This window comes from Saccharomyces kudriavzevii (assembly GCF_947243775.1).
Source record: "Saccharomyces kudriavzevii IFO 1802 strain IFO1802 genome assembly, chromosome: 7".
NCBI lineage: Eukaryota > Fungi > Ascomycota > Saccharomycetes > Saccharomycetales > Saccharomycetaceae > Saccharomyces > Saccharomyces kudriavzevii.
The window spans coordinates 388,082-405,161 of record NC_079278.1 but is presented as its reverse complement, the minus strand read 5'-3'; the positions used below and the strand labels follow the sequence as shown (position 1 = coordinate 405,161).

Here is a 17,080-nt window from a genome sequence, read left to right as displayed (position 1 = left end):
TTTTCTTCCGTGGTTTATTTAACTTTTGTCCCTGCTATGTATTATTACATATTTGCTGTCGAAAAAGAAAAGAACAATAAATAAATAAGGCTTCAAATGAATATTTTACATTATAAATGAGAACAAAAGGGTTCATGCTTTAGTTTCAGCTGGAACTTGATCTTCCAACAAAACCAATAAATCAGAAGAGTCCACATTTTCACCCTCAGAGACAAATACTTCTTTAACTTGTCCATCAGATGGAGAAGAGATGATCATTTCCATTTTCATGGCACTCAATACGGCTACTGGTTGGCCCTTCTTTATCAAAGAGCCCTTATGGACTTTAACTTCCACAATGACGCCTGCCATTGGAGCACCAATGTGTAGTGGATCATGCATGTCTGCCTTTGATTTAGTGACAGTTGCCACTTTTAGTGATCTGTCGACAACACGAATCTTTCTCATTTCACCATTCAAGTCAAAGTATACTTCTCTTTCGCCGGTCTTCTTGTTCAAGTCACCAACAGCTTGTAACTTGATGATCAAAGTTTTACCTTGTTCGATAATAACTTCGATTTCCTCATCAGTCTCCAGTGGAGACAGGAAACTTCTTGTTGGTAGTACGGACAAGTCACCGTACGTTTCTCTCATCTTTTGGAAGTCTTCATAGACTCTTGGATACATGTTATAAGAAGCGACATCGCATTCATTGATATCACCGAATCTGTTTTGCAAGTCTTCTCTAATTTTTTCAAGATCGAATGGCTCTAACTCTAAGCCCGGACGACAGGTCAACTTTCTTCTCTTGTTTCTTAGTACATCAGATCTAAACGGTTCAGGGAACCCACCATATGGTTGACCAATCAAACCCTCAAAGAAGTCCATAACAGAGTCAGGGAAATCTAAAGAATTTGCTAAACGTTTAACATCATCTGGGGTTAATTTGTTTGAAACCATAAACTGTGCTAAGTCACCAACAACCTTGGAGGTTGGAGTAACTTTGACAATATCACCTAGTAAGTAGTTAGCTTCTCGGTAGGCCCTCTTAGTTTCAGCCCATTGTTCGCCAAGACCCAATTGTTGAGCTTGGAATAACAGGTTAGTCAACTGACCACCTGGGATTTCATGTTGATAAACTTCTGGATCCGGACCCTTTAGGTCAGCTTCGAAACAAGAATATAGCAACCTCATTTCCGCCCAGTAGGCGTCTAATTCACGAACATGTTCAACGTTGATACCTGTGTCGATGTTACCCTCTAATGAAGCCAACAAAGCATTGATAGATGGTTGAGAAGTTAGACCAGACATAGAGTTGATGGCTACATCAACAACATCGGCACCCGCAAGGGCGCATGCAGCCATGGATGCAACAGCAGTACCAGCCGAGTCATGGGTATGGACATGGATTGGAAGATCAGGATATTTGGCTCTTAGGGACCCAATTAGTAGTTTGGCGGCTGCTGGTTTCATGGTGCCTGCCATATCCTTGATACCCAAGATGTGAGTGCCCATTTTAACAATTTTTTCAGCGATTTCTAAATAGTAATCCAAGTTGTATTTTTTACCTGGTTGAAGCATGTCACCTGAAAAACAAACGGTGGCTTCAACAACACCACCGGCCTTCTTCACAGCATCTACACCAACTTTCAATTGGTCCAAGTCATTCAAGGCATCAAAGACTCTGAATATATCAACACCATTATCCTTCGCTTGCTTAACGAAATGGTCAATAGCATTGTCCGGTAAAGAAGAATAAGCCACACCATTGGCACCACGCAACAACATTTGGAAGGGAATGTTAGGCACTAAGGCTCTCAATTTTCTTAGACGTTCCCATGGGTCTTCGTGCAAGAATCTCATAGCGACATCGAATGTGGCACCACCCCAACATTCTAGGGCGAAAGCACCGGCAAGCGCGTGTGCAGTGGTGGGAGCAATCGTAGCCAAATCATGCGTTCTTACTCTCGTTGCCAGTAGAGACTGATGAGCATCTCTCCAAGTGGTATCCATTAATAAAGTACCGTTGAACTGTCTTACCTGTTTGGCAAATTCGGCTGGGCCCTTTTCTAATAGCACCTGTCTCCATCCGGAAGGTGGTGTGGTCTTTGTAACGTTGATAACATTGCCCTGGGAATCATGTAAATGAGGAATACTTGGGTTTGAACCTAATTTTGGCGAGCCAATTTGGCCCTTGATAGACGAACCGTTGACTGCGACGTCAGCAAGATAGTGCAATAGTTTTTGAGCTCTGTTTTGAGAAGAAACCATTTGGAACAGTTGTGGAGTATCATCGATAAAGGTTGTCCAGTACGTGCCGTCAATGAAAACGGGATGTGTCAAAAGTGTCAAAAGGAAGGGCATGTTCGTTTTCACACCTCTGATTCTGAATTCAATCAAGGCACGGATCATTTTCCTACGAACGATTTCGTAAGTGGAGCCGGAACAGGAACATTTGACCAGCATGGAATCGTAATGAGGTGAGATGATTGTTCCCGCATAGGCGTTACCACCGTCCAGTCTAACACCATTACCGCCAGCGGACCGGTAAACTTCTATCCTACCCGTATCTGGTTGAAAGTTCTTAGCCGGGTCTTCTGTGGTGATACGACATTGAATGGCAAAACCACGGGTAGTGATTTTATCCTGAAACAGACCTAATTGGGGCAGAGAGGCACCTGCTGCAATCTGGATCTGGGCCGCTACGATGTCTATGCCTGTTATTTCTTCGGTGATGGTGTGCTCCACCTGGATTCTTGGGTTGATTTCAATGAAATAGTGTCTGTTTTGGTTATCAACCAAGAATTCTGCGGTACCCGCATTTCTGTAGCCACATTCCTTCGCCAATTTGACAGCGTCTGTCAAGATGGCGTCACGGACTTCACGGGGTAACGTCTTTGCTGGAGCCACTTCGACAACCTTTTGGTGTCTTCTTTGTACGGAACAGTCTCTTTCGAAAAGATGAACCACGTTTCCGTGGTTATCGGCCAACAATTGTACTTCGATATGCTTTGGCTTGACCAGGAATCTCTCTACAAAACAGGTACCGTTACCGAACGCCGTACGGGCCTCAGACGTGGCACGCTGGAACGCATCAGCTACATCATCTCCTTCTCTCACGACTCTCATACCTCTACCACCGCCACCGAAGGCTGCCTTGATAATCACCGGGTAGCCATACTCCCCAACAAAATCAAGTGCCTCCTGCACACTTTCAATAGGGCCTGGGGTACCGGGGACGGTAGGGACATTGGCCCTTGCGGCCAAGTTTCTAGCGGAAACTTTATCACCCACGGAGTTAATGACTTCGGCGGGGGGCCCGATCCAAGTGATGCCTGCTTTCGCTACTTTATCAGCGAACTCGGAATTTTCAGACAAGAATCCATAACCTGGATGGATAAAATCTACCTGATGTTTTTGCGCAATGGAGATGATCTCGTCGATGGCCAAATAAGCGCCGACGGGGGTATATTGACCTGCTTCGCCAATGACGTATGCTTCGTCCGCCTTTTGCTTGTGTGTAGAAAGACGATCTTCATGAGAGTATATAGCTACCGTTTGCATAGATAATTCATGAGCGGTACGAAATATTCTAATTGGAATTTCTCCTCTATTGGCCACCAGTATTTTGTTTTTCTCACCCAAGAGATTGAAGTTATCTCTCAGGCCAGCGAATTTCTTTTGCGACATTATCTAAGAGGAAGGAAGGAGGGGGGGGGGGTGTTAAGATCTTTTTTTCCTTTCTAACTGTGTTATCTTGCATGCACAAGCCTACTTTCTCTTCACAAAACTAAGCGATTACATATATACTTATATACAGCGAGAGTCATTTGCCGAGCATGACCCATTCGATTGAGATTAAGGTCGAGAAAATGTCGGCTATCGCGGCGAAACTTTCGCCACCCGAGCAAAACCGTGTGAGACCCGCCCACCAGTCCACCCCACGCAAAGTACACTGCGACAATGAGCAAAATGTCCCGAATGATGCGGGATGACGACACGCCGCCGGTGGAGCGGTCATGCTCTCTTCGTGCGCGCAAGAAGTGAACGGGCGGATTGCGCGGCCAATAGTACAAGCGTATTGGCCGCCCAACTTCGCGAATCAACCTGCGACGATGGGCGGCTAGATTATTGGCGTGACCAGGCAGTTCATGCGTCGTACAAAGTGGCAGAACACGTGACGCTGCGTCTCTTCTTGCGCGATCGCGGTGTAGATCTGGCGGTCCCGGAAACGGCACATGTGCTCGAGAGTGATCCTGTCTGGGCGGATTTCGCGGTACTTCAGGTTGCGCAGCTTGGTGTTATACTGGTCAAAAACAGGTCCCTCGAGCAAAAGGCCCTGAGCGGGTGCTCTCGGAATGTACTTCCTAACTCCGGCGGCGAAGTGGTTGCGGACAAGGCTGGGCGGCAACTGACAACGGACAACAATCACGGCAAGCGCTACCATTCGGCGAATCTGGTGCAGCATAAATGACTGGCCGTGAATTCGTACGCTTATCCATCTCGACGAGGTCTGTGTCACCACGACCTCCTTGATATGGCGCTGGGCACTGGGGTCCCCGGAGAGTTTACCTGTGGTAAAATTGTAGAAGTTATGTGTCCCCACGTACTCCTTCATGGCTGCCTCCAAAGCGTGCAGTTTCGAGCTCGGCAGGCGGTAGTTGTTAAGCGCAGCACTTAAGAGCCCCACGTAGTCTTGCATAAGAGGATCGTCCTCACATGGTTTCTGTGCAGTGTCCTGCAAACGGTACAGCTCATCCCCGCTGAATCTCCTGCGCGCCTGTTCCAGGAACGCATCCCACACCTCTTGCGAGCCGTCTTCGCGGTAGCATCCCCCCACGATTTGGTACAAGGAGGAACTCCGGGGTGGGCCTATGAGTGCGAAATCCGGGACAAGGTATTCGTACCAGCGGGAGCCGCATGCGGATCTGGCATTAAAATTCTTGTTGGCGGGCTGAATACCCCACACGCGGATTTCGGGCGGTAGTGCGGCGTTCAATTTAGCAACTGTGTCTTCTTGCAGCGAGATCTTCAGCGAGAGTAGATTCAACATGGCATGCACACCCTTGTCCGTTCTTGCCGCCGCCATGAAGGAGTTTTTCTTCGGTGCGGACGAATTCTTCTCGGAAATGGCGCCCACTTCGAGCAACTTGGCAAGGATTTCGCCTTCAATGGTCCTGTGGGGCGGGTTGTATTGCATTCCATAGTATCCGCTTCCGCGGTAGCCCAAGAGCATAACGGCCTTGTGCTTACGGAGCCTTCTATTTGCCACCGCTGCTGTTGCCGCTGTCATACATTCTTCATTGCCGCTACTATTATAACTTGTACTGCAGAATACTGTTAGTAAAATGGTATGCTCACAACAATTCTACATATATACACATACACATTCGTACATACAGGTGTCTCTCTATTCTTTGTGGTGCGAAACTCCGTCTTAAAGCTGGACAGGCGTCCAATGCCGTTTTTTTCATTTCTTATCTCGACGGTTCTCTTTCACCATATGGCAGCTCTTGCAGTACTACACACTGAAAAGAGGTTGTTTTCTTTTTTTTTCAACAAAGCGATTTTGAAATCATCACTTACCACGATATATTGAATTTCAACTATAATAATGGCAAGATGGGCGTTGCTAATGGGATAGAATGTCTTTCCAGGCCGGAGCAAAGCGTAGTAAGCCCAATGTCACTTTTGTTTAATTCGGGTGTTCTTCCACGATGGACTTGCCCCATGGCTTTCTGGATAGGGCTACGTTCTTATGCCGGAGGGCCAAGAACAAAACATAAGAGATATTCCCCGTTGGCTTCAATGCCAACGAGCAATAACAACAAGAACAGAAAAAAAGGAGCAAAGAGTAAGAAAATTAATACGAAAAGCGATCCTGACCAAGCCTTCAACTTTGGACAGTATGGTGGGCTGAAAAAAGACGTCGACGTAGATATGAATAGCACCAGTAAACTGATTCAAAAAATATCTAATTTTGACCAATTACTTATATTGCCATCTGTGAGAGACGTTGTAAGGAAAATCATCTCCAAGGAATCGTTGAAGTTGCAAGACAACGAAAAAAAAAAAATCAACGAGAATATAACACCGAGCCCCATACAAACAGTGGCCATCAAGAAAATTTCCAAGAATTTGATGGACCCTAAATTACAACTACATGCCATCGCCGCAGAGACGGGTTCAGGTAAAACCATGGCCTATTTGATACCTTTGATAGACTATTTGAAAAGACAGGAGTTAGAAACCCCGGAATTGTGGGAAACACTGAGGGACGCAGCCCTGATTAGGTCCATCATATTGGTGCCTACACACGAATTGGTTGACCAAGTGTACGAAACTGTATCTCAGACGAATGCTTCATTGGGGTTAAAATCTTTCAAATGGGATAGGACCACCTCGTATCGCGATCTACTAGAACACATCAAAAATAGAATGGATATCCTAGTCACTACCCCGGCAAAACTACTGAACCTGTTCTCGATCAGAATGATCACTAGGCCGGACAAAATCCTGTCCAAAGTTGGGTTCGTGGTACTAGATGAAGCTGATACGCTTTTAGATAGATCATGGCTCGAAGAAACGCACTCCGCCATAAAGAAAATCCCTAACATCAATCACCTCATTTTCTGTTCTGCTACCATCCCTCAAGAGTTCAACAAGACTATGCAAAGGCTTTTCCCAACAGTAATTCCTATAATGACGCCAAGACTGCATAAACTACCGTTTGCTTTGGATTTCAAAATTATAAATTCTGCATTGAGTCCCTTCAAGGGGTCTAAAATCAAGGCACTGGCACAAACTCTTTATGCCATTTCCAACGACGACACTGAACCAGGACTTGAAAAAAGATGCATTGTTTTCGTCAATGAAAAAAAAGATGTTCCCGAAATAGTTAATCTCTTGAATAACAAGTTCGGTCATAATGCCGTCGGTCTAACAGGCGAAGATACGCCTGAAGAAAGGTCTGAAAAGATCGTGCCCTTTTTATCATCACCAAGACCAATTTCCGAAATAGCGCCTCAAAGGCCTTCGTCAGGAGCATCTCTGAAGAGATTTGAAATTCCAAATTCTAATGTCGTCATCGGCGAATTGAAAAGGACAAACTCAGATGCCACTATACCCAAAAATAAGTCCTTGCATGTACTTGTAACAACAGATCTCATGGCAAGAGGCCTTAACTTCAAGGGTGTACGGAACGTTGTTCTCTACGATGTCCCCAAAACATCAATTGATCTGATTCATAGAGTGGGCAGAACTGCTAGAATGAAACAAGGAGGTCGTGTATTTATGTTAACTGACAATAAGACAAAATCTTGGGCTAAAGCACTTCCGAAGATCATCAAAAAACATCAAAGGTTATCATGAGAGATGTATACACCTGTAAATATCATAACCCATATATAAAGGCAATCACAACCGCATAAAAAGTTACACAGATCAAATTGCTCTCTGTATTATTTTATTTTTTCTTTTAACATTTAATTTGAACGCGCGAACAAAAAAATATGAGCCCGCGATCTGTACAATATAAACAACCACTCTCAAAATCTGAGTAATCAGAAACATATACAGGAAAGTTATATATAAACAAACGAACGACGTTAATAAGCTAAACGAAATGACCGGCAAATATAAAAGGTCAATCGCTTTCATTCACCCAGATTTGGGTATTGGGGGTGCCGAAAGGTTAGTTGTCGATGCCGCACTAGGTTTACAGCAACAAGGACACAGTGTCACCATCTATACCAGTCATTGTGATAAATCACATTGTTTTGAAGAGATTAAGAGTGGCCAATTGAAAGTTGAGGTTTATGGTGATTTTTTGCCAACAAGCTTCCTAGGTCGTTTCTTTATTGTTTTCGCGACAATTCGACAACTTTATTTAGTTATCCAATTAATTCTACAAAAAAAGGTAAATGCCTATCAATTATTCATTATCGATCAGCTATCCACCTGCATACCACTTCTGCACGTTTTTAGTTCTGCCACCTTGATGTTTTATTGCCATTTCCCTGATCAATTATTGGCTCAAAGAACCGGGTTATTGAAGAAAATGTATAGACTTCCCTTTGACCTAATAGAACAGTTTTCCGTGAGCGCTGCCGATACTGTCGTGGTAAATTCAAATTTCACAAAAAAAACGTATCATCAAACGTTCAAATTTCTATCCAACGACCCAGACGTCATTTACCCATGCGTAGATTTGTCCTCCACCGAAATTGAGAATATTGACAAGAAATTCCTCAAAACAATACTCAATGAAGGCGATAGATTTTATTTGAGTATAAATCGTTTTGAAAGAAAAAAGGATATTGCGTTGGCTATAAAAGCTTTTGCGCTATCTGAAGACCAAAGTAATGACAATGTAAAATTGGTTATTTGCGGTGGTTATGACGAGAGAGTTGCAGAAAATGTGGCGTACTTGAAGGAACTGCAATCCCTCGCTGATGAATACGAGTTATCCCATACAACCATATATTATCAGGAAATAAAGCGTGTATCCGATTTGGAATCATTTAGAGCCAATTACAGTAAAATTATGTTTTTGACCTCCATTTCATCCTCCCTCAAAGAATTACTGTTGGAAAGGACTGAAATGTTACTGTACACACCCGAATATGAGCATTTTGGTATTGTTCCTTTAGAAGCCATGAAATTGGGTAAGCCGGTTTTGGCTGTAAACAATGGTGGTCCATTGGAGACCATCCAACCGTATGTCGCCGGCGAAGATAGAACCTCAGCCACGGGATGGCTAAAACCTGCTGTCCCTATCCAATGGGCTACTGCGATTGATGAAAGTAGACAAGTGCTGCTGAATGATACTGTGAATTTTGAGAGAAATGGCCCATTGAGAGTTAAAAAATTCTTTTCCAGGGAGGCAATGACTCAGTCATTCGAAGATAACATTGAAAAAGTTTTATGGAAAGAAAAAAAGTACTACCCTTGGGAAATGTTTGGAGTTTCGCTCTTTAACTTCTTTTTGCATATGTCATTCATAAGAATTCTACCGAATAATCCATGGCCGTTCCTAGTTATGGCTACCATCATGGTTGTGTGCTTCAGAAACTACTTATGGGGTATTTATTGGGGATTTATATTCGCCCTATCCTACCCTTATGAGCAAGTGTAGTGCTTAGTTAGATAGGCAATAATAATCGCAAGAAAGAAACACCTCAGAGCGGAAAATTTGATGCAGATTTTTAGATTCTGTCCATAAATATACATATGTATATACACATTACCTCAATCAATGATGGCTTAACGCTCCCATTGCAAACATGCTAAACGGAAAATAGTTTAATCAATTTACTCTGCCGTTATAGGAATTCACTGAACTTCCAATGCCAACTTCAATTCTCCCGTTATTATTAGAGCCGTTAATACCGGCAGAGACAACTTGGCCAGAGCCATTGGCACTGTTCATACCGGAAGGAGACTGTATACCGTTCAAGCTAGCATTAGGAGAAGCTATAGATGTCTTCATCGCCATTAAATTGTTATTACCGTTTTTAGTATTATTATTATTGTTGTTGGTGGGTAAATGACTATCCTGATTTGATTCTTGCATTAATTTGGTAGCGTTAGCCAGATATGAGGCAGCAGCTTCGAATTTTTGCTGTTGCAATTGCTGTTGTCGTAGTTTTTGTTGTTGTGACTGAATCTCTTGCGGTGTGAGCCCCGTATCTTGAGGCTTATGCTGCTGTTGCTGAACTTGCTGCTGCTGAACTTGCTGCTGAACTTGCTTGTTTGCCATACTTGGATTGAATGATGCATTAGTTGCCCCGCTCGGGAATTGATTGGAAGCCATACTTTGAGCTTGTGGTTGAGTATTGGCCTGGACTTGAGCCTGTGCCAGTTGTTGTTGTTGCTGTTGCTGTTGCTGCTGAGAGAGAAGTTGTGCCTGCAAGGCTCTTTGCTGTTGTAATCTTTGGATTTGTTTCGGATTGAGGTTTTGGTTCGTTATTTGGTTCATTGGCTGTGGCGTTCTCACACGAAATTTATAATCTGTTGTTCTATCTAAATCTAAACATCCAACACGAGAATGAATCGCACCGTAACCTGGAGAAGTATATCCGGGCTTCACAGAAAAGGAGGAAGCAAACATTTCTCTCATTCTGAAATATTTCGTCCTGTATCTAACTGAGGACAGTACCGTTGACTCCAATGGCAACGGGAAAGATCGTGATACACCATTTAGCACCTGTGTGGTTTCCTCTTCGGGAGTCAAACTAATATGCCCCCCTTCGTTGGTGTTGTTACTGCTGTGGGCTGCATTTTTATTACCATTTTTAGCAGACTTTCCACCATTCCCGTTTCTTTGCTTCGACCTTTGGCCTTGCTTTTGCTGCTGAGTATGTTTCTTCTGCTCTTTTTGTATTTGCTTTTGTAATTTTTGTAATTCTTGTTGCTTAGCACGTTTCTCAGCTGCTGCACCAATTTTTGTTTGATGTTCTCTATGGTAATCGGCTAGCAAGACATCATAGGGCTTGGAGCGCCCAGAAACAGCCCGCTTGGCACCCATTGAATGGGATTTACACGTTAATGAACGTGCACAATAGCCACCCTCAGGTAATCCCACGCCACATTGCTTATTAAAATCGATTAAATGTTTTTCAGTTGGATTTCTTTGTTTGACCTTCTTTTGCTTTCTTGTGGAGGAGCCGGAATTCTGAGGTGTTCCAGTTTTGGATCTCTTTGTATCTGTATTTGGTGTGTTAGCGGATTCCATAGATGTAGATCTTTTTAAAGGGTTGAAAGACGAGTCGCCCTTCCTGTAGTTGGCATCGTTGCCATCATCATCATCGTCATCGCCATCTTCATCATCGTCATCTTCATCATCTTCATCTTCATCGTCATCATCGTCGTCATCGTCATCATCATCGTCGTCATCATCATCGTTGTTGTTATTTTTATTGTTATTGTTATTGTTATTGTTATTGTTATTGTTATTGTTGTTGTTGTTGTTGTTGCTGTTGCTGTTGCTGTTGCTGTTGCTGTTGTCATCGTCATCGTCATCGTCATCATCATCATTTGCCTTAGTTGATTCCAATTCATCTCGTGATATTTCATTTGTACTATCATTTCCGAGAGTTGTATTTTCACCTTTCACGTTGATTTTTTCAGAAACCCCCATACAATGGTTTTCCAGATGATCCACAATTGCCGTCAAAGCTAAAGGCTTCCCGCATTTTTCGCATACTCTAAATTGAATTGGTACATCTACTGGATTTTCAATGAGCTGAGCATTCGGATTAAAGTATTTTTTCAGGGTTTTACGGTTCATGTGATTATATTGTAGAGGAGTGTCTTTTGCTGACGATATTAAATTCTTCCATGAATCATGGGAGGAACCATTTTCCTGTGACAAAGAACGTTCATTGATAATATTGGGCTTAACTCCCTTAATCTGTACATCCTGTGATCTCATTTCAACTGTCCAGTTTTTCCGTTCTTCTCTTGTTTATTTGCTATTCTCAATTTTCTCCGGTTTATACCGTCTTCAATAAACTAATTCCAAGTCAGCAATGCTGAAAATTCAAAAGCGGTCTTGATAAAAAAATTTCAGAGGCTATACCACAGTTTCAAAGTTATAAGTGCTCTTCAGCTCTTCTTTCTACTCTCTGCAGTGATTTTGCCTTCAAACTGCTTGTATATGTAATCTAGCATTCTATATTTCAATGGAAGGTTTATGACGCACTCCTACAAGTTCGGGTAACAAAAACAAAGTTATCCGTACGCTACAAGTTTATTCATGAACGTCTATATTTTAAATAAAAGAAGTTATAAATGGCTTGGTGAGACTTTGCATAGCCTTTTATAGTTCTCGCAGACGTGTTTGATTAATTGAAAGGCAATGGTGGTGCTTCCGGGCAAATTCAAGTCGTTTTTGAATGGAACCCGAAATCCACCGGTGTATTTATCCAATGCTCGAATGATTTCAGTCGTATCAAACCATTGAGCATCCAATAGTTCATCGTCATGATTTAGATTGATGACCTCATTTTTAGAATTAAATTCGACAATACCTAGGCAACCGATCATCAAACTACAAGGGTAGGGCCAAGGCTGTGAGCGGACTATGTTGATATTCTTGCATGCTATGCCTGTTTCCTCCCATATTTCCCTGGTACACGCCTCCTCAATGGTCTCAGAAGGCTCCATAAACCCTGCAATTGTTGAGTACAATACAAAATCGCCATGCCTTTTCTTAGATCTTGCGAGACAACATTTAGAATAGTCTGAGTTGGTCATAACTATGATAACTGTTGGATCAGTTCTTGGGAAACATACATTATTAACACGTGCATCTCTCACGTTGCAGGGGACGGTTTTATTTTCATTGGAACACTGGAGTTTGGTGCCTGCGTCTACTGGGAATAATTTGGACCCACAACCGGGACAAAATTTATACTTGGCTAGCCAATCTAAATACATCCTACCTTGCGAATATAAAGAAGCCTCCGTATTTGTTTGTTTGAAGATGTGATCTCTGGTCATCTTCGGGTAGGAAAAGATTGGTGCAAAGTCAGCCTGTTTGAATAGTGTGTCCCGAGTAACACGAATATCTAAGCCAAAGTATGGTGTTCCCTTATAGAAAATATTGGACCATTCAAAATTGAATGTGGAATCGGTGTCCTCTAAAAGTCCTAGAAACGTTAAATTGATACCTGACTCATCGCTTCTGGACGGAGTTGTGTCCAAAAGAGTAGTGTACAAAGGAATGATTTTTGAGAGAATGTTCTTACACGACTTCGTAGATCTGGACAATTGGACCAAATCACCGCTCTCAGGTGTAATGAGGGCTTCTCCTTCAATGAATGGGATGAAAATGGTGGATTCGTGGTTAAGCGATTTCTTGACGAATTCTTTCGAGCATCGTAAGAAAGAAACTCTGTTCAAGACGTTCTGACCAAAAAAAGATGCAGCAGTAGACATTCTTTCAACTGATTGTGGAATAATCCGAAATCAGGAAAAAAATCGGTATTTTGTTTGTTCTTCTTCTTTGTTGGCTCCATCTTGATGTTTTTTTTCCTTGTGACTAATGAACTATATATTTCAAAGAAGCCAACCGCTTTTGCAAGTGGGACTTACGAAGTGACATCCCCGTCCATGTTAAAGAAACGCAATGCAGGAGAGATTCTGTACAGACACATAATGAGACTGGCTACGGTAGCAGTAAATGGAAATGATGAGGAAATCATTTTTATATACCTACATGGAGTGCAGGTGTAGCACAATATATAAAAAGCAGGAAAAAAAGACCATTAAAGAAGAATGAAGAGTTAAAAAATATTTACATGATATATTTCCTTTTTTCTCGAAGAAAAAGCAGGCATTTTGATTAACATGATTGAAAGATTGTTCCAAAAGTGGAGTACCTGAGATTATTCCAAACTGACCTTAGCTCCTAGATCCTCCAAGGTCTTCTTGATCTTATCAGCATCGTCCTTGGCTACATTTTCCTTCAATACCTTTGGGGCAGCTTCAACGAACTTCTTAGCTTCGACTAATGAGAGGCCCAATAACCCCTTGACTTCCTTGATGACTTTAGCCTTGGTCTTGGCATCAAATGAATCCAACTTCACAGTAAATACGGTCTTTGCCTCCGGCTTAGCTTCTTCTTCATCACCAGCACCTGCTTCACTGGCTGAGCCAGCTAAATTACCAGCACCCGCCCCGGCACCTCCTGCCATGAATCCGCCCATAGGCATGGATATTTCCGGTATGTTCAATGCGGTTTTTAATTCGTTGATCAGGCTGGAAGTTTCCAAAAGAGTCAATTGTGAGATGTCTTGTACAATTTTGGTGATTTTAGGATCAACTGGCTCGAGTTTGTCTTTTGGCAGCGGCGCGGTTGTAGTTGTAGAGTTGAAACGAGTACTAATAGTGATTGGACTGGTCAACGCTGGTGTGATGCGGGCTTTCATCCAGATAGAAGAGGATCTCTTCGCTAGTATACGTAGGGACATGCTGAGCGTTTATCTGGCTGGATGTGTTTATTGTTAACGGGCTTTTGTCTTGCTTCTTTTGGAACTTGCTGTGTTCTTGTTTGGCATTATGAGTAGTTTTATTGGAATTGCTGGGGGGTGCGGGTAAGCGGAAAAATTTCGCTTTGATGAACAGTAATGAAGAAATAGAAGTCAAATGGAACGAGAGTAAGTCATAGGTAGACAGAAGTGGTACAACCTAGCAGCAGGAGTAAGTCGAAAACCCGAGAGGCTGCTATGACTACGTTTAGATTTTGCCGTGACTGCAACAATATGTTGTACCCTCGTGAAGATAAGGAGAACAACAGATTGTTATTCGAATGCAGAACATGTTCATACGTGGAAGAAGCAGGCAGCCCATTGGTCTACAGGCATGAATTGATTACAAATATTGGTGAGACTGCCGGAGTGGTGCAAGACATTGGTTCTGATCCGACGCTTCCGAGATCTGATAGGGAGTGTCCTAAATGCCACTCTCGTGAAAATGTCTTTTTCCAATCACAACAGAGGAGAAAGGATACTTCGATGGTTCTATTCTTCGTGTGTTTGTCTTGCTCGCATATATTTACTTCTGATCAAAAGAATAAAAGAACGCAGTTTTCGTGAGCGTCAGACAACTTGTGAAAACTAATCAAAAGGGGAGAAAGGAACAATTTTCCTTGCGCATATCTCCGTGTATGAGAGAACATTGCTTTATCATGCTGACCTAAATTGCTGAAAAATCACAATGGTAAAATGACAGGGGAAATGACACAAAAAAAATGACAATCTTCGAATTGATTTATGTAATATAATAAGAACGATTTTTATTTGTAACAAAAGTAGACAAAAGAATGTATATTATTGTTTTCTTTTCTTTATTAAGGTCAGAAATTGTATAGATGCGTATATGTTCAGTATATAAAGGAAAATGAGAACGAACATCAAGATTTGGAAAATACCATGAAATCGAACTAGGCCTAAATGCTAATCTTCCCGTTTTACATACTTTAATTCACCGTTAACCATCTTAATGTCTTTGAATTCATCTAATAATGTATTCCCCATTATTTCAAGTGATTCATGCGCTTGTAGTTCGTTCCGCACTTCTTGATGCTGACCATGGCCATGGTGTTGTTGGTTGTGGGGATATTGCTGTTGCTGGTGCGGTAGTTCATGTTGACGTGGTGGTACTTGGGGTTCGTTGGAACTTATATGATGATGATTCGTATTTTGAAAGTCTATAGGATGCTGAGCACCGTGCAGGCTATTTTGTAGGAATTTTAACTCATCAAAAATCTTACTTGAAGAGCTCTCTATCGAAGCTTCCTGCTTGAGAAGAGAGTTGCTGAGGTCAGTAATGTTATGCTGGGGGTTTGAGGAATGTGAAATATTGTTTTGAGTACTGGCATTATTGTGGTTAGTCGCATCAAAATGTGTCAAATACTGTAAGATATACTCGTTATGCTCTTGGGAACTATTGGCAAATCTATCAATACTATCCTGATTTTCCAAATGTGTTTGATCTGGAATATGATGAGTGGGAGGGGCATTGTTGAGAATTTGACTAAAGTCAGCCTCCGAATTCAAATATGGAGAATGAACAAAATCATCCGATTCTGCTTCAAATTCATTATTGGTGTTTACAGTCAATGGTGAGAATAGTATAGAGGAGCAATCATCCAAATGGGTATCAAAGACTTGTCTAGGATGAGTAGACCCGCCGTGCGGATGTGACGATTTTGTAAAAATGTTTGTAAAGTCAATCTCATTCAAATTGGTAACGGTATTCAGTTTGAAATCGGATGCCGGAAGGGGCAATATTTCGTTTAAATTAAATGGATCGTCAATGTAGCCTGAAAGTGCGGTGGAGGAATGCTGTGAAGATGTTGGGGTGCCCGTCTTACGTAACCTTGACTTTGTAGTGAGAAAGTTTTGCATGGTGGTTCTTTTTAAGAGCGTGTCTTTATTCTTACACTGACTTTTTGGCTTCCTTACGTTGTTAGTATTGATGTTGCCAGCGCTATTTACAGGGGGTAGACATGGCCTCTTAGATGCCGTCAACGAGTCGAGGGAGAGTGAGGATACAGTCGAGGAAGATGCAGAAGAATTCACTTTGCTGTTGGTGGGCAAGACGACATTGAAGCTCTGTATTTCATTTGTTAGACCACAATCACACGGAATTGTAGCTGTAGGAATGGGCAAATTGGCCAACGTCCTATATTCCAATTCATCGAATTTCTTTATTGCATCTACATCATCATCCTGCCTTAGTTTTTCTTTGAATTTTTTGTACTCTTCAGAATCAGGGTTAAACTTTAGCAGATGCGAATGGTTATTATTCATTACTACTATACTCCACCTTTTCCTTTTCAGCGAGTAAGTGGCTCGTACTCTAAAGGGGCAATTGTTGAACCTTGATACGCATCTTTTCTTCTTTGACTTCATGGAGGATGCTTGATCGGGTGATGATTGCGGCCCATTAGTCGATATTATGAAATTGGAATTGCTAGTATATTCTATTTCGTCGTCGTTGTTTTGTGACTTTTGCTCTTCTTGGTCCTGTTCGTTGAACTTATCTTTTTTTTTCCTCCTTGCGTTTCTTCCCCTTTTAGCAGCCTTGCATTTAAACACCACTTTAAACGTATCTGATCTTTCTATCACAAGCTCTATCCCCTGGGGATAAAAGATTTTTTGTAACCATGGCTTGATATCGGATTTATCCTTAAAGTTAGGTACTGGGTCGAGATGAATCAAATTGTTTTGATTCAGTTTTTCTGGCTGATGAATGTGCCCAGTAGCCTCCGATGGGGAGGTTGAGGAATGTATGTACAGGTCGCCAGTAGGGGAGGATGAGGTTTTGAAACTGAGGGACATTGTGGAAGACGGCACTGCGGCCGGATTTACACTTGTGTGACCCTCGTTGTGATTATCCATATACTCATTAGCGGCTTTGGGCGGCGGATATACGAAGGATGCCGAATGGTTGTCGGACGAATCAATGGGCGAGACATGTTCTATGTGGCCCGGATTGAACCCCTCCATTGTCGTAAATAACGTTATTTTGTAACAGTATAATTCTTAAATTTGTAGCAAAGCTCTTTGGTGTAGCATGTATTGTTATATAT

General features: G+C 42.2%; 9 protein-coding genes across 9 annotated transcripts; 3 read left to right on the top strand and 6 right to left on the bottom strand.

Moving 5' to 3' along the window:
• Window positions 1-132: 132 nt before the first annotated feature.
• PYC1 (pyruvate carboxylase 1) lies at window positions 133-3,669 on the bottom strand (the record flags this gene model as incomplete). Its single annotated transcript, XM_056227950.1, has 1 exon — window positions 133-3,669. One exon carries the CDS (start codon window positions 3,667-3,669, stop codon window positions 133-135), a length of 3,537 nt encoding a protein of 1,178 aa, XP_056087720.1.
• A 433-nt stretch (window positions 3,670-4,102) lies between these two features.
• PUS2 (pseudouridine synthase PUS2) lies at window positions 4,103-5,215 on the bottom strand (the record flags this gene model as incomplete). The annotated part of the gene is made up of 1 exon (XM_056227949.1): window positions 4,103-5,215. The coding sequence occupies one exon, from the start codon at window positions 5,213-5,215 to the stop codon at window positions 4,103-4,105; it is 1,113 nt and encodes a 370-aa protein (XP_056087719.1).
• A 386-nt stretch (window positions 5,216-5,601) lies between these two features.
• Window positions 5,602-7,350, top strand: MRH4 (ATP-dependent RNA helicase; the record flags this gene model as incomplete). The annotated part of the gene is made up of 1 exon (XM_056227947.1): window positions 5,602-7,350. The coding sequence occupies one exon, from the start codon at window positions 5,602-5,604 to the stop codon at window positions 7,348-7,350; it is 1,749 nt and encodes a 582-aa protein (XP_056087718.1).
• A 253-nt stretch (window positions 7,351-7,603) lies between these two features.
• Window positions 7,604-9,115, top strand: ALG2 (GDP-Man:Man(1)GlcNAc(2)-PP-dolichol alpha-1,3-mannosyltransferase; the record flags this gene model as incomplete). Its single annotated transcript, XM_056227946.1, has 1 exon — window positions 7,604-9,115. The coding sequence occupies one exon, from the start codon at window positions 7,604-7,606 to the stop codon at window positions 9,113-9,115; it is 1,512 nt and encodes a 503-aa protein (XP_056087717.1).
• Window positions 9,116-9,286: 171 nt separating this feature from the next.
• Window positions 9,287-11,413, bottom strand: SGF73 (deubiquitination module subunit SGF73; the record flags this gene model as incomplete). Its single annotated transcript, XM_056227945.1, has 1 exon — window positions 9,287-11,413. One exon carries the CDS (start codon window positions 11,411-11,413, stop codon window positions 9,287-9,289), a length of 2,127 nt encoding a protein of 708 aa, XP_056087716.1.
• A 353-nt stretch (window positions 11,414-11,766) lies between these two features.
• Window positions 11,767-12,921, bottom strand: NPY1 (NAD(+) diphosphatase; the record flags this gene model as incomplete). Its single annotated transcript, XM_056227944.1, has 1 exon — window positions 11,767-12,921. The coding sequence occupies one exon, from the start codon at window positions 12,919-12,921 to the stop codon at window positions 11,767-11,769; it is 1,155 nt and encodes a 384-aa protein (XP_056087715.1).
• A 449-nt stretch (window positions 12,922-13,370) lies between these two features.
• Window positions 13,371-13,955, bottom strand: MNP1 (mitochondrial 54S ribosomal protein bL12m; the record flags this gene model as incomplete). The annotated part of the gene is made up of 1 exon (XM_056227943.1): window positions 13,371-13,955. The coding sequence occupies one exon, from the start codon at window positions 13,953-13,955 to the stop codon at window positions 13,371-13,373; it is 585 nt and encodes a 194-aa protein (XP_056087714.1).
• A 255-nt stretch (window positions 13,956-14,210) lies between these two features.
• RPB9 (DNA-directed RNA polymerase II core subunit RPB9) lies at window positions 14,211-14,579 on the top strand (the record flags this gene model as incomplete). The annotated part of the gene is made up of 1 exon (XM_056227942.1): window positions 14,211-14,579. One exon carries the CDS (start codon window positions 14,211-14,213, stop codon window positions 14,577-14,579), a length of 369 nt encoding a protein of 122 aa, XP_056087713.1.
• Window positions 14,580-14,939: 360 nt separating this feature from the next.
• On the bottom strand, window positions 14,940-16,997 carry AFT1 (DNA-binding transcription factor AFT1; the record flags this gene model as incomplete). Its single annotated transcript, XM_056227941.1, has 1 exon — window positions 14,940-16,997. The coding sequence occupies one exon, from the start codon at window positions 16,995-16,997 to the stop codon at window positions 14,940-14,942; it is 2,058 nt and encodes a 685-aa protein (XP_056087712.1).
• Between the last annotated feature and the right edge of the window lie 83 nt (window positions 16,998-17,080).